The following is a 26,691-nucleotide window of genomic DNA, read 5'->3' on the forward strand; positions in this document are numbered from 1 at the left end:
CAGCGTTCCAGTTACCGTTGTTTATTCAGAAGAGTAACACGGGCTACTGTGGGCCGTAGCCAACGCCAAAAAAACAGCGAAAAAGTGCGCTCTCCAGCAACAGCACAACCCCCGACACTCTCCTTCTCTTCCGCCCCACACACACACTTTCTCTAACCCCCACCCCACGAAAACTCTCAGCCAACCACACACCTGCTCTCCTCCAGACTCTCTGTCATTGGTAGCTGATCTGATTGACAGGCCAACCGGCCTCTAGACTACTGCACATTCAAGGACACTCAGTAAATCACCATGCTGCGGGTGTGGTCCAACTATGCCATAAGTAACTGGCAATTCTGAACACAAAACACTGATAACACAACAGTCAACTAACTTGTAACCCGGTCCGTTACATTACCCCAACCCCTCAAAGTCCCTCGCCCACGAGGGCGGATAAAGTCTCTCAGATGGCCCGGTGGTCTATGGTGCCTCCTTGGGCGAAGGTGCCCGGAGGGAGGTGGGGGAGGGGCCACGTCCAAAGTGGCTGTGGGCCCAGGGCTCACAGGGCTCACAGTAGGGGCTGTCACAATGGTGGTGGCAGAGTCTGTATGGGTGGAGTCCATGTCCGTCAGCGGCCCACCCTGTTGTGCCAGTGAAGTGGCCGCACCCCGATAGGGAGCCAGTCTGTCCCGGTGCAGGGCGACTCTCCGTCCCCTTGGGGGCAGTTGTACCCTATACACCACTTCCCCCAGACGTTCCAGAACCCTACAGGGTCCAACCCAGTCACTGTTCAGCTTAGGGCATCTGCCCTTTTTCCTCTGGGGGTTGTACACCCAGACCAGTTCCCCCACCTTAAAATGTCGGCCTCTGGAATGGACGTCGTAGTTCCTCTTCTGCCGCCCCCCCGCACTTATCAGTTTCCTCCTAGCAAAGTCATGAGCAGACTCCATGCGATCCTGGAGCTTCCTCGCATAGTCAGGACCTGGTTGGTCCCCATCAGCATCGGGGGGTCGGCCCATCATCATCTCCACTGGAGTCCTGATCTCCCTGGCCAACATCAAAAGGGCAGGGGAGCACGAAGTGGAGTCTTGGATCGCCGAACGATATGCCATGAGGACCAGGGGAACATGACTGTCCCAGTCACGTTGGTGTTTAGCCATCACTAGCGCCAGTTGCTCTGCCAGTGTACGGTTAAATCTCTCAACGAGTCCATCACTCTGTGGGTGGAGGGGTGTTGTACGGGTCTTATGGGAGCCTAGTTTCTCGCACATGGCACACACGGGACTCAAAGTTCCTGCCCTGGTCCGTGTGGATTACTTCAGGCACCCCAAATCTGCTGAACATCCTCTCCACCAGAGCATCCACAATTGTCTCGGCCTCTTGGTCAGGTAAACTGTGTGCCTCTGGCCACTTTGTGAAATAGTCCATAGCTGTGAGGATATAGCGGTTTCCCCTTTCTCTGCGGGGAAAAGGACCCAGGATGTCCATCCCCACCCTCTCCATAGGGTACCCTGAAGGAAACTGTTGCAGTTGGGCATGGGATTTGGCTGTGGGTCCCTTCCGTGCTGTACAGCTGTCACAGCGGCGGCAAAAGTCCTCTACATCCCGTCTATGTTGGGCCCAATAGAACCCCTGCCGGAGGCGGCGGATTGTTTTGGTGACACCAAAGTGGCCAGACCCTGGGGCCCCATGCACTGCGCGAAGCACCATCTCCTGCAGGGCCCGCGGGACAACCAACTGCCACCTCGTCTCGCCCGTAGCCAGTTCCTTCCAGCCCCTTTGTAGCACTCCATCGTGCCGCCGCAAGGCATTAAACATGGACCAGAGTCCCTTTGTGGTCTGTGACAACATGGCGATTTCCTCCCATTGGGGTTGTCGTTGTTCCTCAATCCACCCAAGCACTGGCTTGATGTCAGCATCCTCCTCCTGTTGACGTCTCCACTCCGTTGCATCCACAGCAACCAGCCTCTGACTGGATGGCCGTTCCTCCACCCCCGTCACAGCACACTTTACATCGGGCACCAATTGGTCCTCCTCCTGAGCTTCCTTCCTCTCACAGTAGTGGCATCCGTCCTGGGCACAGGGTCTGCGGGAAAGCGCATCTGCGTTTCTGTGCTGGGCCCCAGGTTTGTGCATGACCTCAAAATCATAAGCCTGCAGCTCCTCAATCCAGCGCGCTAGCTGCCCCTCTGGCTCCTTAAAAGACATGAGCCACTGCAAGGCAGCATGGTCAGTTCTGACCGTAAAGTGGAGGCCCCCGAGGTAGTACTTAAAGTGGCGTATGGCACATACCACTGCCAGCAGCTCCCGCCTTGTGACACAATAGCGGCGCTCAGCTTTGTTAAAGGCCTGACTATGGTATGCCACCACTTTCTCCCCGCCGGGTGTCACCTGGGCTAGCACTGCACCAGATCCGACACTGCTGGCATCTGTGTCAAGGACAAAGGGCAGAGTGGGGTCAGGCGGAGAGAGCACTGGGGCCCCCACTAGGGCTTGCTGCAGTGAGGTGAAAACTACCTGGCAGCCTGCTGTCCACTGGAAGGTCACACCCTTTTGGAGCAGGTGGAACAGTGGCGCGGCTATGCAGGAGAAACCCCTTACAAACCGTCTGTAGTACGACGCCAAGCCCAGGAAGCTCTTTAACTCCTGCACAGATTTTGGGGTGGGCCAGTCCTTAACAGCTTGGGTCTTATCATCCATGGTGCTGACCCCCCCGGCCCCCAGTCGGTGACCCAGGAACGCAACCTCACGTCGCATTAAGCAGCATTTCTTTGGGTTGAGTTTTAGCCCTGCTGCCAATACCCTCTCCAGGACCCGTCTGAGGGCCCCGAGGGCAGCGTGGAAAGAAGCACCATGGACCAAAATGTCGTCCAGGTAAACCACGCATTCTACGCGGGGAATTCCAGTGAGCACATTATCCATGAGTCTCTCAAACGTGGCAGGGGCATTGCAGAGGCTGAAAGGAAGAACTTTAAATTGCCATAAGCCTCCGCTGGTAATAAATGCAGTCTTTGGTCTGGCGTCTGGTGCGAGGGGTACCTGCCAGTACCCGCTGTGTAGGTCTAGGGAGGAGAACCATGAGGATCCCGCCACAGTGTCAAGGGTCTCATCTATACGTGGTAGAGGATATGGGTCCTTCTTTGTCACCTTATTCAAAGGCCGGAAATCTACGCAGAACCTCCAGTCATCCTTCACTTTCTTTGGAACCATAACAACCGGGGAGGCCCAGGGGCTGGTGGATGGTTCAATGAGTCCAGCACGCTGCATCTCTTGCAGATCCCTCTCCGCTGCAGCCTGTCTGGCCAGGGGGAGGCGTCTAGGCCTCATCCGAATGGGCTGTGCATCTCCAGTATCGCTGCGGTGGCCTGGTCGGCTCATTCATGGGTTTAGCAGCCCCAGCACACAGTAACTCTCTCTCTGTAGCCAACTCCAGGGCCTCCTGAAGGGATTTAGGGTGAGCTAACAGTGTCTGGATCCTCAGCTCATCTGGAAGCAGGATCTGGAGGAAGTGGTCACAAGCTAATTCGCCCTGGATGGTGGGGGCATGTGGGCATAGGTGCGGTGGACCAGCCCTTCAATGTCATTAGCTAGGTCCCTAATGGATTCTCCTGGTCGGTGGCGGCAGCTGCACAGTTCGGAGCGCAGCAGGCTCGGAGCAGAGCAAGAACCAAACCGCCTGATAATTTAACACTTGGTGTTAAGAGTTTATATATTAACTCTCAAAGAGTATTTTAGTTTAACTACGTAAGAGTCATCTTCTAATTCATTCTAAAAAGCAGGAATTTTACTGTTCTGAACTTCTAGAAATTTCTTTTGGAAATAAACCTTTACTAAAAAGATGCAATGGTTTTTGAAAAACATTTATTCTGAACTGTGCACCACAATTTCAAAACATTTTCTGAAAGATGTAACAGTATACATGTTCTCACTTTCATTAGAATTGTGTTTATCAAAAGGTCTGACATAGGCGAACTGGTAAATGCAAATAACAGCATTCTCATCACTTATTTCTTCAATACAATATGCATGTCCTTCCTTCATCCCTTTGTGGAACTTCAACGCACTTCTGCTCTCCCCCATATTCCATCTTCACAAGCATATCCTGTGTGGAGATTGTATAAAAATTAGTTGACACTAATTAATGGCACAAATAATCCAGTAAACAATTGCAGCACAGTGAAAAAAAAAAAAAAGGAATCCTCTTTGAGCCATTACTTGTGTAAAGTATTTTCCCAAAAGACAAAGACACAGGCAACAGGTAATACTGAACTAAATGTAAAACCTCAACCTTTTTCATTTTTACCTAAACCGTCTGCACAAAACTCTGGAGGGATCTATGCTAACGTAGAACCCAGTCAGGACGCCTGCTACTGCTGTTTGCTCGTTTTTTTTTTTAATGGGCGATCGTTTTCAGGCTTCAAGTACCACCATTATACCAACATTTCACATTCTAGACATTGTTTTAGGTGTATTTGACCAAAAGTTTGACTGAAAATTCACATGCAAGCTTTTTTCAAGGCTGTGGTATTTGCCCGCAGACAATACCTTTCAGCTAGCTAAAACAGAATATTATGCTATCACCGAGCAACATGGCTAATGCCTTTCACACAGCTTTGTCTCAACTCCAAAGAGCCACAGAAGTAAAAGCTCATAATAAAAATTGAAACAATCTTTGAAAAAATGACTTACCAAGCATGGCAAACAACTCAAATATGTAGAGCAAAATGTTCTGAAACAGCTTCACTTCAGCTTCGATTGGAGCCGTGCTGGGGCGGAGTCTGTGAATTTACTCTGTTGGTGTCACAGCCCCTGTAGGAGTTCAGAGTTAAGAGGTCAAGAGTTAATGTTTCCATTGTAACACCTCCAGATTTGACAGAGAAACACTCATTTTTAACACTCGATTTTAACTACTATCATTTTACACCTCAGAGTTACATTAAAAGAATGTGACTCTACTTAGAGTAAAATTAACTCTACTTTTGCAAGAAGACTATTAACACCAAAACATTTAACACTTTTGAATTTGCTGTGTAGTTTCTAGAAAATGACAATGAGTTCACTGTCTCCACAGTCACCAGATCTCTTTTGGATTACAACAGACATTTTTAAAACTGATGATAATCACAGCTGTAAGCACAAGTGCTGGTAAAGATGTTCTGCTATTACACAAGATAGTAATACCACAGTGCCACAAACTGCAACACCAATTTAAAAAAATGCACCTACAATCTCAAAAGAAGCTTTGAAGCTTTGATATAATTAGACATTTTATCAGGACTGTCTGGGTTCGTACAAATTGCTAAGTTAGCCTTGTGGTCCCGAGCAATGTTCCCTCTAAGCTGCGCACGTGCACAATTGCGCACTGCTGGCACGGTCTCTGCGCACAGAAAATCTGCGTTGCGCACAAAAAAAAAAATCTAACCTGAATTGAAATTAAAATGAATACTTTAACAATTCTGTTTTGCAGTGTTAGTCAGTAAGTGACTGGCTGCTCCTGTATGGGATTAGAACGATCCCACTTTATCCCATAGTCTAGCCAATAATGCGATTCACATTCGTATATGCAGCCAATCAACGTCGTTGACAGGCTATGACAGCGCCCTTTTGTGCCGACACCGGTGTTTTAGCTAGCAAAGTGGTGTGGCTGAGGTGGAGTGAAGCCACGTTAATGACAATGTGTACAACCATTGGAGATGTGAGCAGGACAGACGGAACAATACCAGTTTTTAAATTGTGTTGATAGGCCACGTGAAACCAGAGTTGTGATTTTAAAAAAATGCAATGTTTGGTTTCCTTCCTGAATACTATGTTGTTTATATTTACTGCGGGAAGAAACAGTAAAAACGGCGTTTTATAAGAAAAAAGGCTCGAAAGCGCTCTCCGCCTGTGAGCAAAAACAAGCCCCCACCCCCCTCTCTCTTTCCTATTCGTCCAAAAAAGTACCATGTCAACCAATCAAAAAATGATATGGCAACATGGCATCTAGTTGTTAAGTAACGGGGGGAAATTTTAGGAGTGACGGCGGTGTTTTGAGATGTGAGAGATTTGAGACGTTTAGCGCAAATCTTGTGTAGTTAGTGTGTAGTGTAGTCAATAGTTTTGTTGTGTGTGTCAGAACAGTGAGGCGACTGCTGAATGTTACAGGTGTTACAGGAGTGATACATCTCCTGTTGTCAGGCCTGCAGGTATCAGGCTGTTGTTCTCCTTTATCTCATAGTGGACAGAAATTATTTTTTGGCGTGGCACAAATAATCTGTGTGGCATCAAATTTGATGCAGAACAGCTGATTGTTCTGTAAATAGTTTGAAATGTTTATTTAAAAATGCCTTGGCTGCATTTAAAAAAAATAGCTGCAAAAAACGTTGTTGTTTGCCAAACTGAGCTACTTTTTTGAGGAGTAACTATATAATTATTTGCCCAACATTGGTCATTATATACTATATTTTGCAGAGCTTTATATATATAAAAAAAAAGAAAAGAAAAAAGAAAAAGAAAGTTGTGTTTTCGAAATTGGAGTTCAAGTCATTTTTACTTCCAATAGTGTTAACATACTACACAGGCCAATGGCTAGATTTTTTTTTTACATTTTCATTGTAAGTGGGCTAAAGCAGTTTAAAAGTAGTCTAACATAAATGTAAATGCTGTAATTTGATTATTTTAATAAACCATGTAACTTGGATGGATGCTGGCGTGACCACAGTGCACACGTCTGATGTCGCTCACAGTTGTCCACGGGATCGCTCAGGGAGGGAACATTGGTCCCGAGTGATAAGATTTAAATAAATATGGGATTGAAACTTGGGGGGGGGGGGAAACACACTCCTGTAGTTTAACCTATTACATAACACATCATGTACAAATAGCCCCACCAAAGGTGACTAGATGTTGAACTATACAGAAGAATTACACCAAAGTTAAAGTGCAAGTCTTCGGTCTGCAAAGTAACAACTAACTATAGCTGTGTGTGGTGAAGAGCCTTCAAAACAATAATTACAAATACATTCATTTGCCTTGAGTTTTGCATTGATTTTCCTTTACTGGTGCTACCTTATCCATCCTTATTTATTGATAAGGTGTTTTTCAATTCTCAGCTGGTCAATATGCTGATGTGATGTGTTTGGACATTTCCAAGGCATTAAATTCTAGTGGTTCAGACGTCGCACTCTTTTTCTAATATGCTCACAAGCTGGCACACATGCACAATGTGACACATTCTGGAGCATTAAAACCACAAATACAAGCACCACAAGAGCCTACAACTGTGTTTCACTTGGTTTTGCTTTGACATGTTTCTTTATGATTAGAAAAGAAAAACTCCAAAGGAACCTCCGTATGAGGCTGTGAGTTTTGCCATGTGGTGCTGTGCCTAACTTCTGCTGCATGAGTAAAAGTGTCAGAAGTCTGCCTTTGGTTCAGCCAGGAAAATCCTGCTGGGCTCCAACCAGGGTGAAAAAAAGAAACACCAGTATCGAAGACGCGCAGTACACACACAGACGAGTTTGTATTGATGACACAGGGGTTTTCTTTATGTTTTTGTAATTGTGAAAAGAAGAAGGCAGACACACAGAGTGTTCCGGCGTAAAAATAGAAGCAGGGGAGTGTCCATCCATCACTGTGACTGTCTGAAGGGCCAGATCGATTGCGCGTGTGTGTCTGCATGTTATTTGATGCACTCCACTACCTCAGACAGAAGAGAGCCAGAATGTGAGTGGGCAAACTGTGATGTGACTTTTGAAACACAGGCACACATCTTGCCTGGCCTCTCTCTCTCTCTCTCTCACACACACACACACACACACACACACACACACACACACACACACACACACACACACACACACACACACACACACACACACACACAAGGTTAGATGACTTGCTTTTACCCAATTGCAAAGTGTGTCTGTATATGTGTGTTTATGTATGCACAAGAGTTCCTGTCCCTGTGATAATCAGCAGAAAGCGCATAATTCATTGTTTTCCTGTATTTCCATGAGAGGCTTTTTCTCTCCTCATATCAGTCCAACTACTGCTCTGATCTGTTTAATAGCTTTTTTCACATCCTATTTTGTCTCTTCCTATTTGTAAGTGTGATGAATTACCTGCTGGTTACCTTGGAATGTGTTACCCTAGCAGAATACCAAAGAGCCATTAGAGATGAATTGGTTCAAGGCTGACACTGACCTTAAGGTTGGCGTATCCTACAGGCGGAAATGTGGTTTTAACTAACACTGAGAGCAACATGCATGTTTTTTTTCTCCTTCCTTTTTTTTGCACATGCACAAGCACACTCAGCTACACACACGCATTAGGTTTCACCATTTACAGTGAGAGTGGGAATAATTTAAGAGTACAAATAGTTCGGCTTAAATAACACAACGGCAAATGCACTTTTTTGTGTGTTTTTGTGTGCTTCTGTGAATGTTAGTGCATGCGTGCAGATAACACCTTGGTGTGTATGTGTGCGAGTGTGCGTCTGTGCACGCGTGTGTAAAGGTCATGTCTCTCATCTCTAAGTGAGCTTCAGTGAGAAGAGCTGAGTGGCAGCACTCATCAATATTAACTAATGCCCTTCCTTTCATCCACAACATAAATCCATGGAAACAAACTCACACACGTGGGCCTCAGGAAGGTCTTGCTGTTTGTATGTGCGTGTGTGTGATATATAAAATAAATACTTTACATATCACTGTATTTACAGTAAAACAGTGCTATACGAAATAAACCGTTTGACGAGCTATTGCAGGTTTACTGAGTTTCCAGGTTCCACTTTGTGGCAGGTGACAGATGATGTGAAAACGTAGGTGTAGGTTCAGTGTGGGCTTTAGCAGCGAAGGTGTCAGCTTGAGTTTAGATAAACACACTACAGACACATCACAGGTTTTGTCCGACACCAAAAGCCTTTTAACAGCTAATGAGTAATGAGGGAGAGTAATGACAGACAGAGGATGGCGCGAGAGAGAAATAGAAAGTGAGAGAGGAAAAAAATAGCAAGTGTAAATGCGAGGTGAAACCATGTCTTACTGAAAATGGGAAAAAGGGAAAAGGAAAGATGAGGAAAAACATTAAAAAGGCAACAGACACGCACTGTGTTTATGTTTGTAATTAGGTCCGAGTATGTAAACGGACTCTCGTGATGGAGGAAAAGCAAAGCGAGGGGAATTTAAGGAAGAGCACAAAGTCGACAAATGGAAATCCTTTGATCAGAACACAAAAACAACAGCAGTAAAGCCGAGAAAGTGAAGAACAACAGAAAGACGTCACAGACAATTACTGTGAACACGTCTCCATTCAGTATAAACACCCCTGTGTTTTGCTAAGGCGACGCGTAACACTTAAAATCCTCTGTCATCTCTTCTCCAGCTTTTCATCTTCCAAACGCCAGAGCGTGAAAAACAAACAGAGAGGAAACAGACTTTTTTTTTCTGTTTACAGCACAGCTATCATGCCTACTGGGAAAATAGAGATCTTAATGAAACACATTAGACAGATAGAGGCAGTTGAGGCACTGTGTGAGTGCATACGAGTGTGTAGGTGTGGGTCAGCGTGTGTGTTTAAGAGACAGAGTCGGCCTTTCATCCAGGAGAAGTCAGATTACCTGGAGGGAACATTGCTATTCACTGAGACATACTGCATGGGCTAATAATATTATTCACTCTTCATTACTACCGGGGCTTGAACAAAACGGCAAGAGAATACAGTGCTGACCCGCAAATCACATCCACCAAAAAAAAACAGAAAAAAAAAGAAAAAACCTCCATCCACCCGATTGATGTTCTCTGCCTAACCACAGTTAATTGAAATATTTTTTCTCATTGTTGCTTTCACATCACTTGTCTGAACAAGACAAGAACAAAAAAACAACAACAACACTGCAGTATGTTGTGGGAGGATTTAACTTAACGGTTCAGTGTTGGTAGTCTGCAAAACCTGCAACACGAATGTGGCACGGTGTCTCATCTCGCCTCAAGGTACAGCAGACCCACAAAAAAGAATTTCATTAATATGGGTTCCAGTGCAGCTTTAGCATCAGTCTGACTCCTTAAAAGTGGATACATTGTCCCTTTTTCACTTTTATACCAAAATGTTTTTATATGTCAGACTGGGAATATATTGTTTCTATATATTATCCAAACCACCTCTTTCTTTCTTACACAGATACACAAGCGTTATCACCATTTTGGAATTTCCTGAGAGGCATTTTTAGACAACAGTGATATGTACAAATATTAAGATCCATCCATCCATCCATCATCAATTAACAGAACAGTGGTGGGACACCTGGCACCCCTGTTGTTGATGCATACGCTGGTGTATGAGTGTGTGAACGTTAGCTTAAAAGAGGCGGGGTACACAATCTATCACAGGGCTAACAGAAAGAGACTGACAACCATTTATACCCACACCTGAAGCTAGCTTAGGATAACCACCGCTAACCACCACACGACTATGCCACTCCCGATTCTTTTTTGAAACATTTTAAATGAAAAAAATACTCCAAACATCCCGTCCGTCACAGCCTTAACTATCTCTGAAGGAGACAGAATCTACTGCCATTAGAAATCCTCTCACTGGGAAGATGCCAGGTCTTCCTAACAGTGGACTTTTTAATGAAAGAATTGAAATACACTGAGAGTGCATGTTTTATTGTACCACAAAATAAAATCAGATTATCTGAGGCAGTGGGCTGAATCATTGCAACATACTGCGTGATTTAATAATATTGCTTACATTTTGGTAATCACTGAAGAGGCTGTAGTAAAACAAAGCAACCGAGCAATTCTTCAGGGAGCACTTACAGTGATCCACAGGAGCCCCGCACCCTACACATAGGCGGCTGTTCAGCAGTTGACCATCAGTGGTTATTTTACAAAAAAGAAATGGGGGGAAAATATGAAAGTCAATACTGTGGTAAGATAGCCAACCACAGATGGTCATGTGCATGTGAACCTAGCGGTCAAGAGAAGTCAAAATGAAATAAATGAGATTTATATCCACACTGTACGTGAGCGCATTTTCAATGACTGAAAACACTGAATCACAAATGTTAACATGGGCAGTAACTTTTATTTTTTAAATTTTTCAATTGTTTGTTGCTCATGTGAAGCCTAAATGCACTAAAATACATCAATGAATAACTTTAAAGTAAGTGCGATTCACTAATACACAGTTATGACATGCAGTCTCCACGCTACAAAACTGTTTTTAATGCACTGTGAGGGAGAGCTGACTCTCATGTTCATGTTCAGTTTGGATTCCCTGTAGTTTTATTCATTACTTACATTTTCCCAAACCATCAATTTTATCACATTCAACCTTTCAGCGTCACCGCTCTTGTCCAGTGATCTATGTATCCACATTCTCCAAGCCCTTAGCCGTTGTTCTTTAAAATCGTTCTGACCTGTCACTCTTCCTATTAAAGCTGTCTATCGTGCCTCCCACCACCTCATCTCGGTTTTCCAGGGTGTTGCACTCAAAGTCTCCCTCAGCCTCCCACTTATGTCTAGTCTCTAGGCACCCTGGGGCGCAGTCAAACTATCTTCATCTGGGATTTACCTTAATGATTCATTGGAGTCTATCTGCCAAAAATGCTTTTTTACTTTCACTTTTTTCTCTTTTGCAAACAATCTCTTCTTACTGAAATTCATTTATAATTTGACTTAAAACACACTGAATGCTCACTGAACTCCTCCTGTTTTATGTCAGTGTATCGGGCACATCAACTTGCAACAGTGAACACCACAGCTGCTCACACTAGTGAGCGCCAAAATTTTTTGACCTCGCTGTGCTCCGTGCACAGCTGACTGCTCAAAGGTCAACTGAGTGAAACGTAGTCTGTTTAGATCGCATCATCACTGATACACATAGTGATTATAACACACTGTGTTACAGCCGTGATTTATATCAAATATCCGTTCATTTCATTTTTTTTCTTTTTGAGTCACAGCAGCTTTTAGTAAACTCATCGATACTGATGTTGAGCAAAATTTAAGAGGATTTGTGTAAACATGATAATTGAAAACCAGTGTTTTTCAATCAGCAATTACATTCAATATGTAATTACATTGGTTGGTCCAAGTCAGGTGCACTCAGAGAAGTTTGTACTTTGCACTCTACAATTTCACCTCAGCATCAAACTTGTGTGCAAACACTAGTATCTCTTTCAAATGGACTCAAACTGTTTGTGAAGGATTAGGATCTTCAGCTAAAGCTCAACCTTCTGGAAGCAGAAGACTTCATTTCAAAGTCAAAAGACACTGTGTTAGATTTGGAACAACACCAGGCTATGCATTCCTCCTCCAGGGTTGAGACAGCCAATGCTGATTCTAATGTTAAGGTCTTGTAGTGTCTCAGAGAGAACATTCAAAGGAAACACCCTGAACTGTGTGGTATGTGAAACTGGTCCAGCAGTTCATAAGAACATGATCTTGAAAGCTTCATTAATGTATCATCACAATTCTAGGAACAAAAACTAATATTAACGCAGGACAAAATAGGAACACATAAAACATTTCAAATGTATATGGCTCACCAAATTAAAGGGACGCTTTTTAACCCTCCTGCCATCCTTTAAAAAACTCACACCCATCACCCTAGGGACCATTCTCAGCCACGCCATAAAAAGACCATATATCCATATTTTATTCCACTTTAAATTAGCCAACCTTGTAAAACTACTTCTCCCTGAAATATTCATGTAAAGTTTTAATTATATTTTCGTTGTTTTAACCCTTCAAATCCCAGTGTTATTACATGAGCGCCCTGTGTTATAAGCCCCAAAAACCAAAAAACGAAACTAAATATTTCCACAAAAAACCAGTTGAAGTAATATGTGATTGTCATTATAAGTAGGCCTTTAGATGGACCAAAGATTGGCACCAACATACATTTTGACCTGCCATTATTTTTTTTGCATTTTTTTTGCAATTTAAAAATTAAAACTTCAAGGCCCTGAGTCTTCATTGACATCCAAGAAAAGAAGAAAAAATAAAATCATATGATGATAATTTGGGGTTGAAAAATAGCGTTTATAATGGAAGTCAATGGGCAGAAAATGGTCCCCAGGGTGATGGGTGTGGGGATTTCTGCTGCTCAGCCATTTTAGGCTGATTTAAGGAATTCACACTGGAATATTAACATTGACAGGTAAAAACTATCCTGTGGCAAGTTTGGTTATATTCCACTGAACACAGTGGAAATGGCAGCCATTTAACACATAGCAGTGGCACAAAAAGGTCCCAAGAAGGCAGGAAGGTTAAACAGAGAGTAGTATCAAGCCAATTAAATGTGTGGGATATTGATCTGGTTGGTTAAATGACAGAGGGGGTTGTTAACCCTAACTAACCCTAACCCAACTCCTCCAGGATGGACACACAGACCTCTACAGGCTAGGCAATGTCATCCTGACTGCCATTACTGTAGGTGTCATCTGATACTACCAGGTTTCACCTCAGACTATCCAGAAGCGCAGGGCTTCCCTGGTCCAGATTTGGGAGATCACCATTTGTCGTCTCATTAGGAGTATGTCCTTAAATTGCCAGGCATACATACAAGCATGTGGTGGCCGTATTGTACAATTTTGTATGATTAAAATGAATCGCTGCAATGAAATTTGAGCGAAATGGACAAACTTCCTGCATAATATTTTCACTTTGATTTTTGTATTTGAATTGAGCCCCATGTAGGTTAATAATTTTCATTTCATATCAATAATGTGGCATCCTTTTTTTTCCAAATACAATACCCAGTCTATATCACTAAAGACATCCAGGATGACTCCTGGCATTTTGGGGATGTGGAATGTCAGCACAATTAGAATAATTCATGACAAGTAACATGAATAAATGTAGGTTTGTTGCAAATTCAATCTCCTTGCTTTTCCAGGGCGTTTTAGATATAATTTCAGTGTACTTCCTCCAGTGTGGTCATTATGAAGACATATAACCATGCAAAACATCACAAATAAAAAAGATCGTACAGTGCCATTACTGAGCCACTCAAATCATCTACAAGATGACAGAGCCTTTTAATGAAGGAATTGAGTGAGGTAAAGGCACAGAGTAATGCTGTATACGAGTGGAAAGGTTGGCAAAATCAATGTGTGTCAAGAAGACTGTGTAAAAATTTGTATTTATGTGTGTGTGAGAGTGGGTGGTGTTGAGTTGTAGCCATCTGTTCCAGGAATCTATTTAATCAAAGCTCCAAGCCTGGATATGCAGAGAAAATTTAAACACTGATGAACTCTTTTGAAGTGTGTGGCTACATGTGTGCACACACAGAGCTCATTGTCGTCCGTGCATCAACACCATTTCAATCACTACCTAAATTGGTGCAGCGTATCAGTCATTTTCTTGTCAATAAGAAAGGATCAGGCGTGTTTCCAGAAACACGTTGGAAACAAGCCCCTTAAAAACAGCAGCGCTAAGAGCTGTTGACAGAAATGATATCAGCCAACCTGAGCTAACTGGAACCCTGGCACACTCGCAATCATTTTAAAGCTACCCGTCACTTGCTGTTGCCTGTTCACCTGTACATTTCTATGACAGATTTGCATTCATAGCATCCTATTCTTTCATTTACTTTGACATGAAATATTCCCCCTGCAAAAAAGTTACATGCAGGCAACATCGTGTTTTTTTAAGTGGAAGACTTCTGTAATCTACAACTGCGGTATTTCTGTTTATTTATTCATACAGAGCAGGAACTGTGCCGAGCAGAAGGTTTGCAACAGAGAAGGTTTTGCAAGAAATCTAGTACTGAAAAGGCGACAACTCTTTTTTCAACACTTTTTTTTTCAGGGAAAATCTTTGACAATCAGAAAATAACATCTTGTACCAAACAAGCAGTAAAAATCCAGACCATACTGCCCACACCAGCCAAATCTAGATCCACTCATACCCCTATGGGGATGGGTCACATTCGACGCATTCGATGGGAATTGTCTCTTCTAGAGCAGGAGTGCCCAAGCTGATAAGGTACAAAGGGTCACTGAACAGTTTGATGAGTATAAAGATGATGTAAATCATGTGCTACAGCTTTCAAAGTCACCCAATGTCGAACCAGCTGAAAAGCTGAGAGTTTTCTATTGACTTATTAGACAGCCCACTCCACCACGTCATCAAAATTCAAAATAAGACAACATACTTTGGAAGATTGGTGTTTTATCACTCCATCAAAGGTCCAGAAGCTCAGTGAACCAATGTCACTGCACTTTGAAGCTTCCATCTGACTGAGGCCCTTCATGTTGGGTTTTTACTTTAATTTGTTACCCATCTGTAGGTCTACTGTTTTGCTTGTCACTGCACACTGCTGGTTATCCATATCCACGGTGATGCAAACACCCAATGAGTTCAGTGTATCAGTAATGTTTTGTTACACTGTGTCATTTATTCTAAAAGTGGGAAGCACAACTAGCAACAGAGCTAAGATTGAACAAATGTGAAGTGTAAGCAGTTTATGATATTTTATCATTATCTATATACGAGACTGTGTCCATATACTTATTAGATGTGTGAAGGCTGTTTTTTTTGTGTGATGCATAGGTGGAAAACTCTTAATTGAGAAGACTAATTGTCACCACATCTCTGAGCTGATTAATTTAGGAACAAAGCAAGACGGACACATCAAGGAGAGTCTGACTCCAACAGTTTGACTCAGGCAGGCTGCAGAGATAATCATGTGCAGCCAGCATGTAAACGCAATCTGTGGCAGTCAGTTATTGATTTGTGAATAACTGACTATAGGGACAATCTATATTAACTTAAGGTGGCAAATGAGGTCATGCATCGCAGCGATAATCAACCAACCACACCACACAGAACTGCACATCCTGCCTAATCATCTTTACAGCTGTGCAGTAATGAATAGAATAGAAAGCAATAGAATAGAATAGAATCTCACTTACACCCAAACACTCATCATTATGTTTTTAAGCTTTGACGCCACAAACAAAGCATAACCACCTATTGTTACAAATCGTTTCCTCTCAATTTCTTCCGTCTCTGCCTCTAATGCACCTTATCACTTTCTGACTATCTTCATCGCACTCTGTCTCAGTGGATTGTTTTGGTTTTCACAGCACACACACTATCACGCACCTTAGTGGTGCAAAGGTTTGTAGACGCACACGTACACAAATCAAGCACATGGATTAGCATGATCAAACCCTTGAAAAGAGATGGAGCTCTTCGCCCAGTGGAGTAGTGTGGTTCTCTACTGGGACACATTAATACAAACATCAATACACACAGCTTTAACAAAGTAAGACACAGAGTCACATCCTACACAGATATATGTGCTGATATAGACAGAAATACAAAGATTGACGGCAGATGAGGATATACGGATGTGTGACACTGCTATGAGAAAATGGTTTGTACTCCTGGGTGACCAGGAGAAGCGATGGGGACCGAGGATTTTCATGATCCATTCACACTTTCTGAATGCTAGAATAGAGAGGAACTAGCCAAGGTCAGAGGCAGTATTCGCTATTCAAATTCGGAGTGTTGCTCACCACCCGGAGCAAGAGTCAAGGATTAATTTAGTGATCCATTCGCCACGCCTGTGCAGAGGATAGGCGCAGTAAAACGCAATGAAGAGGAAGAGTCTGAGGAGATGGAAAGACAAGGAGGGAAAAGAGGGAGAAGTGGAAACCGGCGAAGGTGAGAGGGAGGGATGGAACAAAAGTGAAAAGAGTGGGCAAGAAAGGGAGAGAGAGAAAAAAGATGCAGAGAGAAAGAAGTGGCTCTGCTTGTTATGCGTAGCCTGTGGAGAGAGCAAGAGAGAGAGGGGAAGAGCCCATGGTTTGCATAGAAGAGCCTCCTCTTGCCAACACCTGTGCGTGTATGTGTGTGTTTGTTTGCACACTTGTAAGAGAACGGTACACATATGATTCACTGAAAATAAACTTGAGCGGTTGTGTTAAGAGCAAGGAAGAAACGGGTCAGTCAGCACAAAAGTGTGGCTTCTTGATGATGGTTCATGAATGTGAATTCCTGAACTGCATCAACAGAATCCAAAGACTGAAACCGAATGATTTTGGAGATTCCCTGAATTTTCAGTTATCACAAGGAATTTGATATTTTCGATTAAGAGTGAATGCTTCTTTAGCCTTTGGATAGCAGAGGTGTGACAAGTATTCAGAGAGAACAAATGTAGGCACAGGGAGAACATGCAAACACAGAAAGACACTAGACACTCTGTGCAATATCTGAGAAAAAAATTATCCACCCTCTCTGAGAATATCATTTAACATACATTAACTATCTATATCTATATCTCTATATCTCTTCATTGGGAAAAAATGCAGCGCTTACATTGAAATATTTAGTCCCAAATCTCCACTTTTTTATGGCACAACAGGGTTTCTGATGGTCACATTTCTAAGTCAGTCAGGCTGATTGATGGCACCTTCATACTCCTCCCCTTACTTTATAAGAAAGCATCAACCTGATGTTTATTCATTGTGCACCATTCCACTCATTCGCTCAGCTTAACAATGGACTGGAACAGATGCAGTGTGTGAAGGAATCTAAGGGTGGGAGGTTGTAGACTATCAATTTTCCAGTGACTGTAGCTGTATTAACTAATCTATTAATTTATGTGGCTCTGTGGTGCAGTGTGTAGAAACAAACTTGGAAATTACATTGTACACTTTTGATTTATGATTAAATATAACTAGAATTTTACTTCAGTTAAATTTTAGCAATTCCCTTTTGGGTGGAGGGTATGGCATCTCGAAATTAATTTTACTCACGTAACAAACATAAAACTATTGTCAGGTGATGCTTTAAACATTTCAGATTCTGAACCATTTATTTGTTCCTGGAAAACAAATTGATATAATATTGTGAAGACAAGCGGTGCATTGTTGTAAAATACTGTATTGATTTCGTACACAGCACCTAGTTAATAACCCTGGTGGTCGATTTGTTAAAGCTTAATGAGATAAGGAGGTAAAACGGTGCAACACAGTCTCTTGAGAATTTCCCTAAAATAGGATGGATGGACTTTAGAACTGAGTTAACGAGGGAACGTGATATGATGATGCCCTTGAGAGGAAAAACACATATTTTGCGAACAGTTGGATAAATGATAAATAAATTCTTTCTTCTTAAAGCTTTCACTTTTCTGCTTTATCAAACTCACCCAATGTCTAGATTCAGCTCACCGAGAGTATCAGTGAAGCTTTATCCCCTCTCAAACACTGGCATAAAAGACACTGCACTCAAACATGCAATCACAAAGACTTGTAAACAAGCGCAGGCACACAACTGACTTAAACTGGGGCTTCTAGAAAACAAATAACTAAATGACTATCATACAAAATACACAAGGACATCTCTCAGTCATATGAGTTGAAAACAAGAACAAGAATCACATTGATCTAACATTCCCTAAACTGTTGGTCAAACTGGCGATGTGACACAAATCAGACTAAAGAAGCAGTTATAACAAACAGTTCTGAACTTTGTGGGAAACAACATTAGTTGATTAGTATAAATTCAACCCAGTCTTGATTGCTGCTCAAACGTGTTAAGGGTTTTAAGCGGAAAAACCTAACACATTTGATAGCAATCAAGAATGGGTGAAAAAATGGGTTAAAAAACAGTCTAAGGTGGTAAATGGCCACTGAAATATCAGTTTACCATTCTTCTCTTGGCGATTTCAAAGATGACCATACTTTAATACTGACTTTTGACCTTTGCTGCTTCAGGAAGTGGACGACTTGTCGTAGTTGATGGAACCATGAATGGAACCCCCTCAAGCAGACTTGGGTTACACAGTACAACAATGATCTGAAAGGTAAGTCCTCCTCTGAGTGACTCACAAAGAAAATTAAGGTTTTGAAGTAGCCTAGTCAAAGTCCAGACTTAAATCCAGTTTCTTAAATCCAAACCTCATACAGAGGTTATCATCAGTGGCTGGATTTCTCTGTAAAGATTTCCTCCCCAGCAATGTGAAAGACTCATTACCATTTATCATAAACACTTGATTGCAGTCATTGTTGCCAAGGGTGGCGCAACCAGTTATCATTTTATTTTGTTTAATTTTGTGTAATATTAAAATGTTTTTGATGATCTTACACATGTAGATGTGCAAATATGTAAAATAAATAAATAAATAAAAATAGCCAACAAAGAAAAATGTGTTAAAGCTAACGCTATCCAGAGCTTAGAGCCGCAAGCCAGCAGCCTCGGTATGAGCAAAGGATCAAAGCAGTTAAGAAAAAAATAATGGAGCTGAGTGAAAAAGAGAAAAGGGTGGATGTCCTGTAATCTAGTGAAGTTTTAAACATACTGTAAAATGATGTAAGTACCTGACATGTGATTTTTTTTTAAATAAATCTGTTCCATCTTATTTTGTTTGGTAAGGTAAGATTGGTCAGGTAAACTCAAAAGCTCATTTTTGGTATCTCTTTCCAATGGCAGAGCACTTTATTTATACTGTCACTTAAATGCTTTCATTATGCAAATTGCATTGAGTGGAATTAAATTTTGTGTCCATATGTTGTCACTTACAATTCTTGGAAAGAAAATAGCTTCTGGCAAAAATCGGTATTCCACAGTTGGGGCTCCTCTATGAAAAACCCAGAGAAACCTGCAGCATGTGCAGCAGTTCTGACATATCGCCAACCAGCTGCCCATATAGCCTTGTTAACACTACCTTGCGAGCGCAAACATCGTAAAATCTCTCTCGTAGGCTTCCAGGTCGACAGGGAGTTTGAAGGATTAGATGTCATCCCCTCATGAACAGACAGGGATGGTGAAAGATTAGCTGTCATCTTTCAAAAGATCAGAGAGGACACAAGCACCAACTGTTCCCCTCTGTTCTGAACACAAAGGACCCATATTAAACACTGTCTGCAACAGTTCCCAGACTAATTTTATACTTGTAACAGCCTGCAATATTTTGTGATGGGTTATGTTATCCTTTTACAGATGGGAGTGATGATGTGAATAGAAGAGAATGAAATAAATCAGTCTGGGTAACAACTGCCAACAGAATTAACCACTTGACAGTGCTTCAAAATGCCACACAGCAACGACTTTAGCATTTATCACTGTTTCATTGTCTTGTACAGTGTCTAAAATCAGCACTTTAAAACATCAATTTGAAGAAAAAGACCGCTCGAAGCAAGATATGATACTGTGCGTTTAAAATACGGTTACAGTTTGATCCTTTGAACAACTTCAGGTAGAAAATAAAACAAATATTTATCTAAAATGGTAATGACAGATTAGCTAAAGGGAGCAAAAGGCATGGAGAGAGAGGCATACTGTACGCATTTGTTGTTTAACCAGCTACATAGTTAAGTACTTACATGCATTGGTGACTGCAAAGCTGTTGGCAGTCTCTATGTTGTCCACATGTGGAACCAGGTTAAAGGGAGCTTCCGTAGCATTAGGGCTGGTGTTGTGAAGGAAGATAGCTAGTCGAAAAGCTGTATACTCCTGATCAGTATTCCTAATGAACAATCCACCTAGAAAGAGGGACAAAGAGAGAAGAAGAGAGGCCAAGAAGGTAAGAAACATGATTCAAAAGAAAGGAAGTGAGTTATTGTGAGGCGGAGAGGGGTCGGGTGGGAAAAGTCGCGAAAGACGGAGAGTGACAGGTAGAAGAGTAATGAGGGGAACGAAAGATAAATGGGGAGGGCAGAGAAAAACAGAGGAGGGGAGAAGTGAGGAGATAGCCAAGATCTTCATTAGCTTTGTTATAAAAGGTAATTTGTCTTTTAGAACATTCTCGCTCTCTGTCTCACGCACAAACATGAATACCAACACATTTATGGAGGCTCACACTGCAGACTGCATTGATGAAATCTGAGAAAGACAGAGAGATGGAGAGGAAAGGAGAAGAAAAGAGAAACGACTAAGCTGTCGGGAAAGCCATCAAAGAGATAATGAGTCTGAGAGGACTTAAAAGAAAACAGATCAAAAAGGGTCAGCCAAATAAAGGAGGAGAATATGCCATGAAAAAACACAGAGTAACAGAGAGCAAGCGTTAAAAGTCATTGTTTTTTTTTTTTAAAAAATGAGAGCTTCCCCTCATGCAGTTCAGTGAAAGAGAATGAGAAGAAGAGGTAGGAAGAAACAGAAAAGGTAGCTGTATTGCATAAAACAGGAAAAAAGGCCAAATTAACAAGAAGATAAAACTTATACAGATATGTAGGAAAAGAACTAGAGAGATAGATGGGACTGACAGGTTACTACCTGTACTAGAAAGGAAAGAAAGAAAAAAATGGGGGAAAAGCTGTTAAAGGTCATGTAATCTTTTCCATACATTCTCAATGGAAAAGATTCTGTTCTTTAACCTTGAAAAAATATGCTACCTGTAATATAACACCAGTAACTTCTAAAATCAACAGAAGAGATCAAAAATGTTATAGATATGCTAGGTATTTGCCTTCAGTGAGATATAAATGGAACAAAATATGAATTAAATAAGTGGGTGAGACAATGTTTGAAAAGCTCTGAGAGTGACCCACCCACTAAAAAGAGGAGCGTAGGGAGACATGAAGTTTTTCACTGCAGTCTAGTGAAAAACTAAGTACACCCCATGATTCAGCACCTTTAGAAGCAAAAACTTCACTTCAAAAATAACTTTATTATAACTTCATCAGTCTCTCACATCATGATAGAGATATTTTGGCCAACTCTTCTTTGCGTTACTAAAATTCATTGAGGTTTGTTCATGCACAGTTCTGTTAATGTTCATCTCAGCATTTCAGTCAGTGTGAGCGCTGAAATTTGACTGTGTCATGCTGACAGCTTGAGTCTTTTCTTTTTCAGCCGTTCTGTTGTAGGTTATTGCTATGCTTGGGATAGTCATCGTCCTGCTGCGTGACTCAATATTAGCTAAGGTTTAGCTGTCGAACAGATGACCTCCCATTTGACTCTAGAACACTTTGGTGTACAGCAGAATTTAAGGACCACTGTGGCTGAAAAACAAGCTCATTGTTCAAAAAGTCTTGTCATTTGTTCAGGTTCAGCTTTGCAAACCTAAGCAATGCTGCCATGTTCTATTTTGAAGAGGCTTTCTGCAGAAAACCCATTCAGGACATACTTATTCAATCTTTTCATGAACTTTTCCATTACGCAGTCTAACCATGGTGCAAATTCACTGGGAGGTCCAATCTTTGTGGTATTTTGCCAAGTAATACCCGAATGCTTCAAAATTATAAACTGGCAAAAGGTCTCTTTTTCTAGAGGTGCTTAAACTTGCTCATGATGAGGTGATCAAATATCTGGCAGCATCTGGCATCTACTTACCTTCCTAATTCCTGTGGAAACATTAAGGGTGTACTTAGTTTTTCACAGGACTGCAAAGAGTGATGTGAAAATGTTTAGAGTTTTTTTTCATATCACCTCATATGCAAAGAATAACCCCTTGTAAACTACACATCAGCAGCCTAAGCTGTGTTAAGATAACATAACATAGCAAAATTATATCAGCTAAAACACTGAAAAAATGGATTTTTCACCTGATTCACTCCAACAGATGGATGGCAGCAATGAACCTCCAACCACCAAAGAAGAGAGAAAACCAGTGAGCGAAATGGTCTGTTTGACTGAACCATCTGGAATGTTGTGTTGTAAACTGTTTTAAACGTCAATCACAAATGTACTCGGCAGTCAGAAGACAATAAAATTAAGCCACAACCTAAAGGAGCTTTTAGAGCTATCGAGCAGTCAGTGCTGTTAACAGTCATGGCTTGTGTTAGGTACATATTAAAATTGTACGTATGAAAGCAACTCGCAGTCAGTCACTTTCTTGTATCTTTAAAATACTTAGCAAGTACTTGGATAAATCATTTATTTAGTGTCATAACTAAAAAAACACACCTGTAGCGCTTACTGGCAAGTAGTCCCTTGTAGGGCATCTATAAGTCCAGGCGGTTTGTTGTTTAGCTATAAGTGCTCAGGATCAGGATCTTGCAATTTATCTTGCAAATCTTGCGATTTTAACAGGTATTAGAAGGCATGAGCGCATCATTGGAGTTTTAACAGATTTACACGCTGTCCGTTTACCTGTCCGTTTTTTGGATTGATTTGAACATTTTATTTAAATTTGCTCAAATTTTAAATGGTATAGCACACAGCTGTTTAACCAAGCTGCTCAACTTATATAACCCCAAAAAGAGCACGGAGATCATCTTTCCTGATGCTCTTAGTGCAGCCGAGGTCTTAATTTAAGCATAGAGGGGATAGGGCTTTTGCAGTTGCAGCCTCTAGTGGAAAAACCTGCCACTTGATATTTGTACTGCAGTCTATACAGTCTTTTAAATCCCATCTTAAAACTCCCTTTTTCTATTTTGCCGTTTAATTCCAGTTCAGTTGGACTTCCTGTTACTCTTGAGTCCCATTAATGTCTTTTTTATGTTGTGGTGTCTTTTTTGGTTTGTTTTTAGTCACATTTAATTGTATTTATTTGTTTTTATGTTTTGTTTTGTTGTGCTTATTTTACTGAGCTAAGATTTTATCTTGTTTGTTTTGTAAAGCACTAGGTCATCCTTGTTGCTTTGTTCTATTGAAATAAAGATTGACATTGACGTTAAGATAATCACATAAATTAATTCTGCCTAACATTACGACTTGAGGAAAACCAACGTGAATTAGTTTCAACCGAGTCAGGCTCAAGTCAACTGAATTGGATTACATGAGCAGACTGTGAAGCCTTGACATTGCTTTGCGAGAGAGAGAGGAGAAGAGGGGTTGAGAAAGGAATGACAGGGGAGGAGTTGGGAGGCAGAGCATATTGAACAAAGCAATTATCACAACATAACATGTCACTTATCCATGTGGCTGCATGTGTCCCTTTAATACATCAGCTTCACTCTGATTTCTAGTGTTTCTTCTACAAAGCCCAGAGAAATCATCTCCAAATATCAAGACACACGTCTGTACACATACACAGAGAAGACCTTACAGCTGGAGCATGTGTGGGAACTGCGCAAATTTCACAAGAAATAATTTTGTGCAAACATTACAATTTCATCCAAAACTGAATTGTTGTATGGCTTATGATTAGAAATTCCAAGTGGCTTGTTCAAAAATGAAAATATATTTTAGTTTTAGGGTAAAATATCCTCTGAGAGAACACACACACACGCACACACATACAAACACACTTAACACGTACTGAAACTAGATGAGGACGTCATTGCAGTAGTTTGTCAAATAATTTTTTCTACATATTCGCATCTTTATTCTTCTTTGTCTCACACTCTCTTTTTCAAACACACGTATGTAAAAAAAAATTGTCTGTGCATCCAATGGCATTACACTTGTGTGCAATGCAGAGATATGCAAATGACTTCTCAAGTCAGCCCGAGAGCCAAGTGGATGATCATGTATGTATATTGGAGTGTTTTAAGGAGGCTGGCCAGAAGGAGGGAAGAAAAGACTGCATGTGTGTGCTTTAGCATGATCGTGCATGCTTCATGCAGCATGTAGACGTATGCAAGCATGTTCACTGTGAGCATGTGTTGTTGAATGTTTAGATGCGTGCTTGACATTTGTAACTACTCAAATGCGCAGAATACACCAGGTGTGCATTACTCTAACTGTATGTGGACAGTGTATGTGTGCACATCCATGCTTGAATATCAGTGCAAATGTGTGTATGTGTGTATGCGTGTACCTGTGTGTATAAAATCAGGAAATATTTAGCGCATTAAGTTTATTGGCAGCTGTAGAGAGACAGAGTCAAGGAGGCGAATCTCATTATAGGACCTCCCAGCTGCCCCCCACAAGGAGTGATGCAGTGCATTCATTATCACACACATGCCTGGCTGGATGTGTGTATGTTTGTGCGTGAAGCAAAGAAGGGGAGGAAGAGATTCTGAGCATGTGTGGTGGTTCATATGAGTAAACCCATGATTCAGATGCAGTTAACTTCATCTCAGATCTATTAGATGGCTTGAAATACAGGCTCATCCCGCACTGACACGGGGTAACTGGAAAAGGGCAGACAGCGAGAGAGAGAGAGAAAGAGTGTGTGTGTGTGTGTGTGTGTGTGTGTGTGTGTGTGTGTGTGTGTGTGTGTGTGTGTGTGTGTGTGTGTGTGTGTGTGTGTGTGTGTGAGAGAGAGAGAGAATACTGCAGTGTCTAAACACTGAAGAAGACTAGAAGGGAACAAAGCACGCTGAAACATTCATGAGCCCCGAACAGCGTGTAAAATACACGCAAATACATTAGAAGGACAGACAGAGTGAAAGCGTTTGTGTGCATTTATAAACCATATGAGTCACAACCAAACCAGCACTAAAATATCTTGGATTAGAAAAATAATAATAAAAGTAAGAAAAGATGCACCACAGAGGGAATGTTCCTATAGTTATATGTTCTTCTGTTCCTTCATTCTTAAGTGGATTTCTCGTGTTTTACAGAATCTTATGGTTTGCTGGGTCCTGGTGCACCTTTTTTTCATGGTGACTGCTGTCCGCTAAAAATCCACCAAAATTCCGCGTAGTGTGTCAGATCTGAGTGTCCGTGCGTAAAATCAGTAATCCTCCAACTCACCTATCTGCACTGAGCTGGGGAAAGCCCCTGTCGCCAGCCCCCAAAGGGCGGAATACACCCCGAGAAAGTGCCAAGAAAAAATTATAATCCTCATTTTTCTTTAATTCAATCCCTTCAGAAACTGTTGAGAGACATCGAGGGAGATGGGGAAGATGCGAAAAGACAGAAAAAGGCGCTAGAAAAAAAGAGACGGGGAAAAAAGAGAGAAGAAGATAAGAGAGGTTTTATTTTCCCCCGTTTCCCGGGTCGTATTCCTATTCCATGGTGGTTTCGGTCGGTTCTTTCCCTGCAGTGTCCGCTCAGAAGAAAGCTGTGGGTCCGGTGCACATGTGAACACAGGGAGAGAGAAAGAGTGAGGGGAAACTCGTAGAATGATTGGCGAGCAGGGAGAACAGCCTGCATGGAAGAACTGGACATGCGCGCCCAGTCTCTCTCTCTCTTCAGCTCGTCCGCCCCTGCTCTGTCTCTCACTCGCTCACTCACTCACCCAGGGTTAGACGGACTGTTTCTCCATCTCCTTCTACATCTTCCACCCTCCTTCTCCGACGTCTTTAGGTTTGCTTGAACCCAAATGGTAAATTCTGGACGGGTTAAAGTGGAGAGAAAAACAAAACAACAGAACTCATGTTTAATCTGTCAATGAATGATTCACAAAAGGGGTGCGCGGGGCATAAAGTCAGAAAATCAAAGTGATTAATTTGAAAATGCGACGTTTAACATATATACTGTTGGGTTTTTGGGGGTGGCGTTGTTGTTGGTGGGGTTTAAGTCCAAAGTGAGAAAGAGTGTCAGAGAACGCGCGCTGGTGAATAACTAATTACATTACGAACCCAATCCATCCTCACGCAGCGCTCCACTCCGCTGTTAGAGCGGAATATGTTTGTCCAACCTGTGCAAACCTGTGAGGGAAACCTCAAGCTCTCTTTAACTGCCGGACGCCGTTCGCGTCCCGAGTTTCAGCTAAAATCATCGTTATTTCAACGTCACGACCCCGTGAGCGCAAACATCTGCCCAGTGAGGGGAAAACTGCAAATACAAGAGAGACGGTGCGACCATTCCTTGACACGGGCTCATAAAAGTCTGAAATAATGAGATAGTCGGAATAGCTTAGAATAAGGGAATAAAACGGCGGAAAGGGAATCATAGCCCGGAGTACTCCGTGTTAGAGTGCGTTATGTTAATGCCGTAT

The 26,691-nt window shown here is 42.0% G+C and overlaps 1 protein-coding gene across 6 annotated transcripts in view; it reads right to left on the bottom strand.

Moving 5' to 3' along the window:
• The window catches only part of gria4a (glutamate receptor, ionotropic, AMPA 4a), a 123,926-nt gene extending 98,046 nt beyond the window's left edge, over positions 1 to 25,880 (bottom strand). For 5 of the 6 annotated variants that reach the window (XM_080888817.1, XM_080888818.1, XM_080888820.1 and 2 more), the window contains exons 1-2: positions 25,503 to 25,880; positions 20,303 to 20,461 (exon numbers count right to left, since the gene is read on the bottom strand). In XM_080888817.1, the coding sequence (XP_080744943.1) occupies positions 20,303 to 20,461; positions 25,503 to 25,596 (253 nt within the window). In that variant the 5' untranslated portion in view covers positions 25,597 to 25,880. The remainder of the gene's footprint in view (positions 1 to 20,302; positions 20,462 to 25,502) is intronic. The other variant, XM_080888823.1, reaches the window with a different exon arrangement.
• Between the last annotated feature and the right edge of the window lie 811 nt (positions 25,881 to 26,691).

The sequence above is a fragment of the Rhamphochromis sp. 'chilingali' genome (assembly GCF_963969265.1).
Source record: "Rhamphochromis sp. 'chilingali' genome assembly, chromosome: 8".
NCBI lineage: Eukaryota > Metazoa > Chordata > Actinopteri > Cichliformes > Cichlidae > Rhamphochromis > Rhamphochromis sp. 'chilingali'.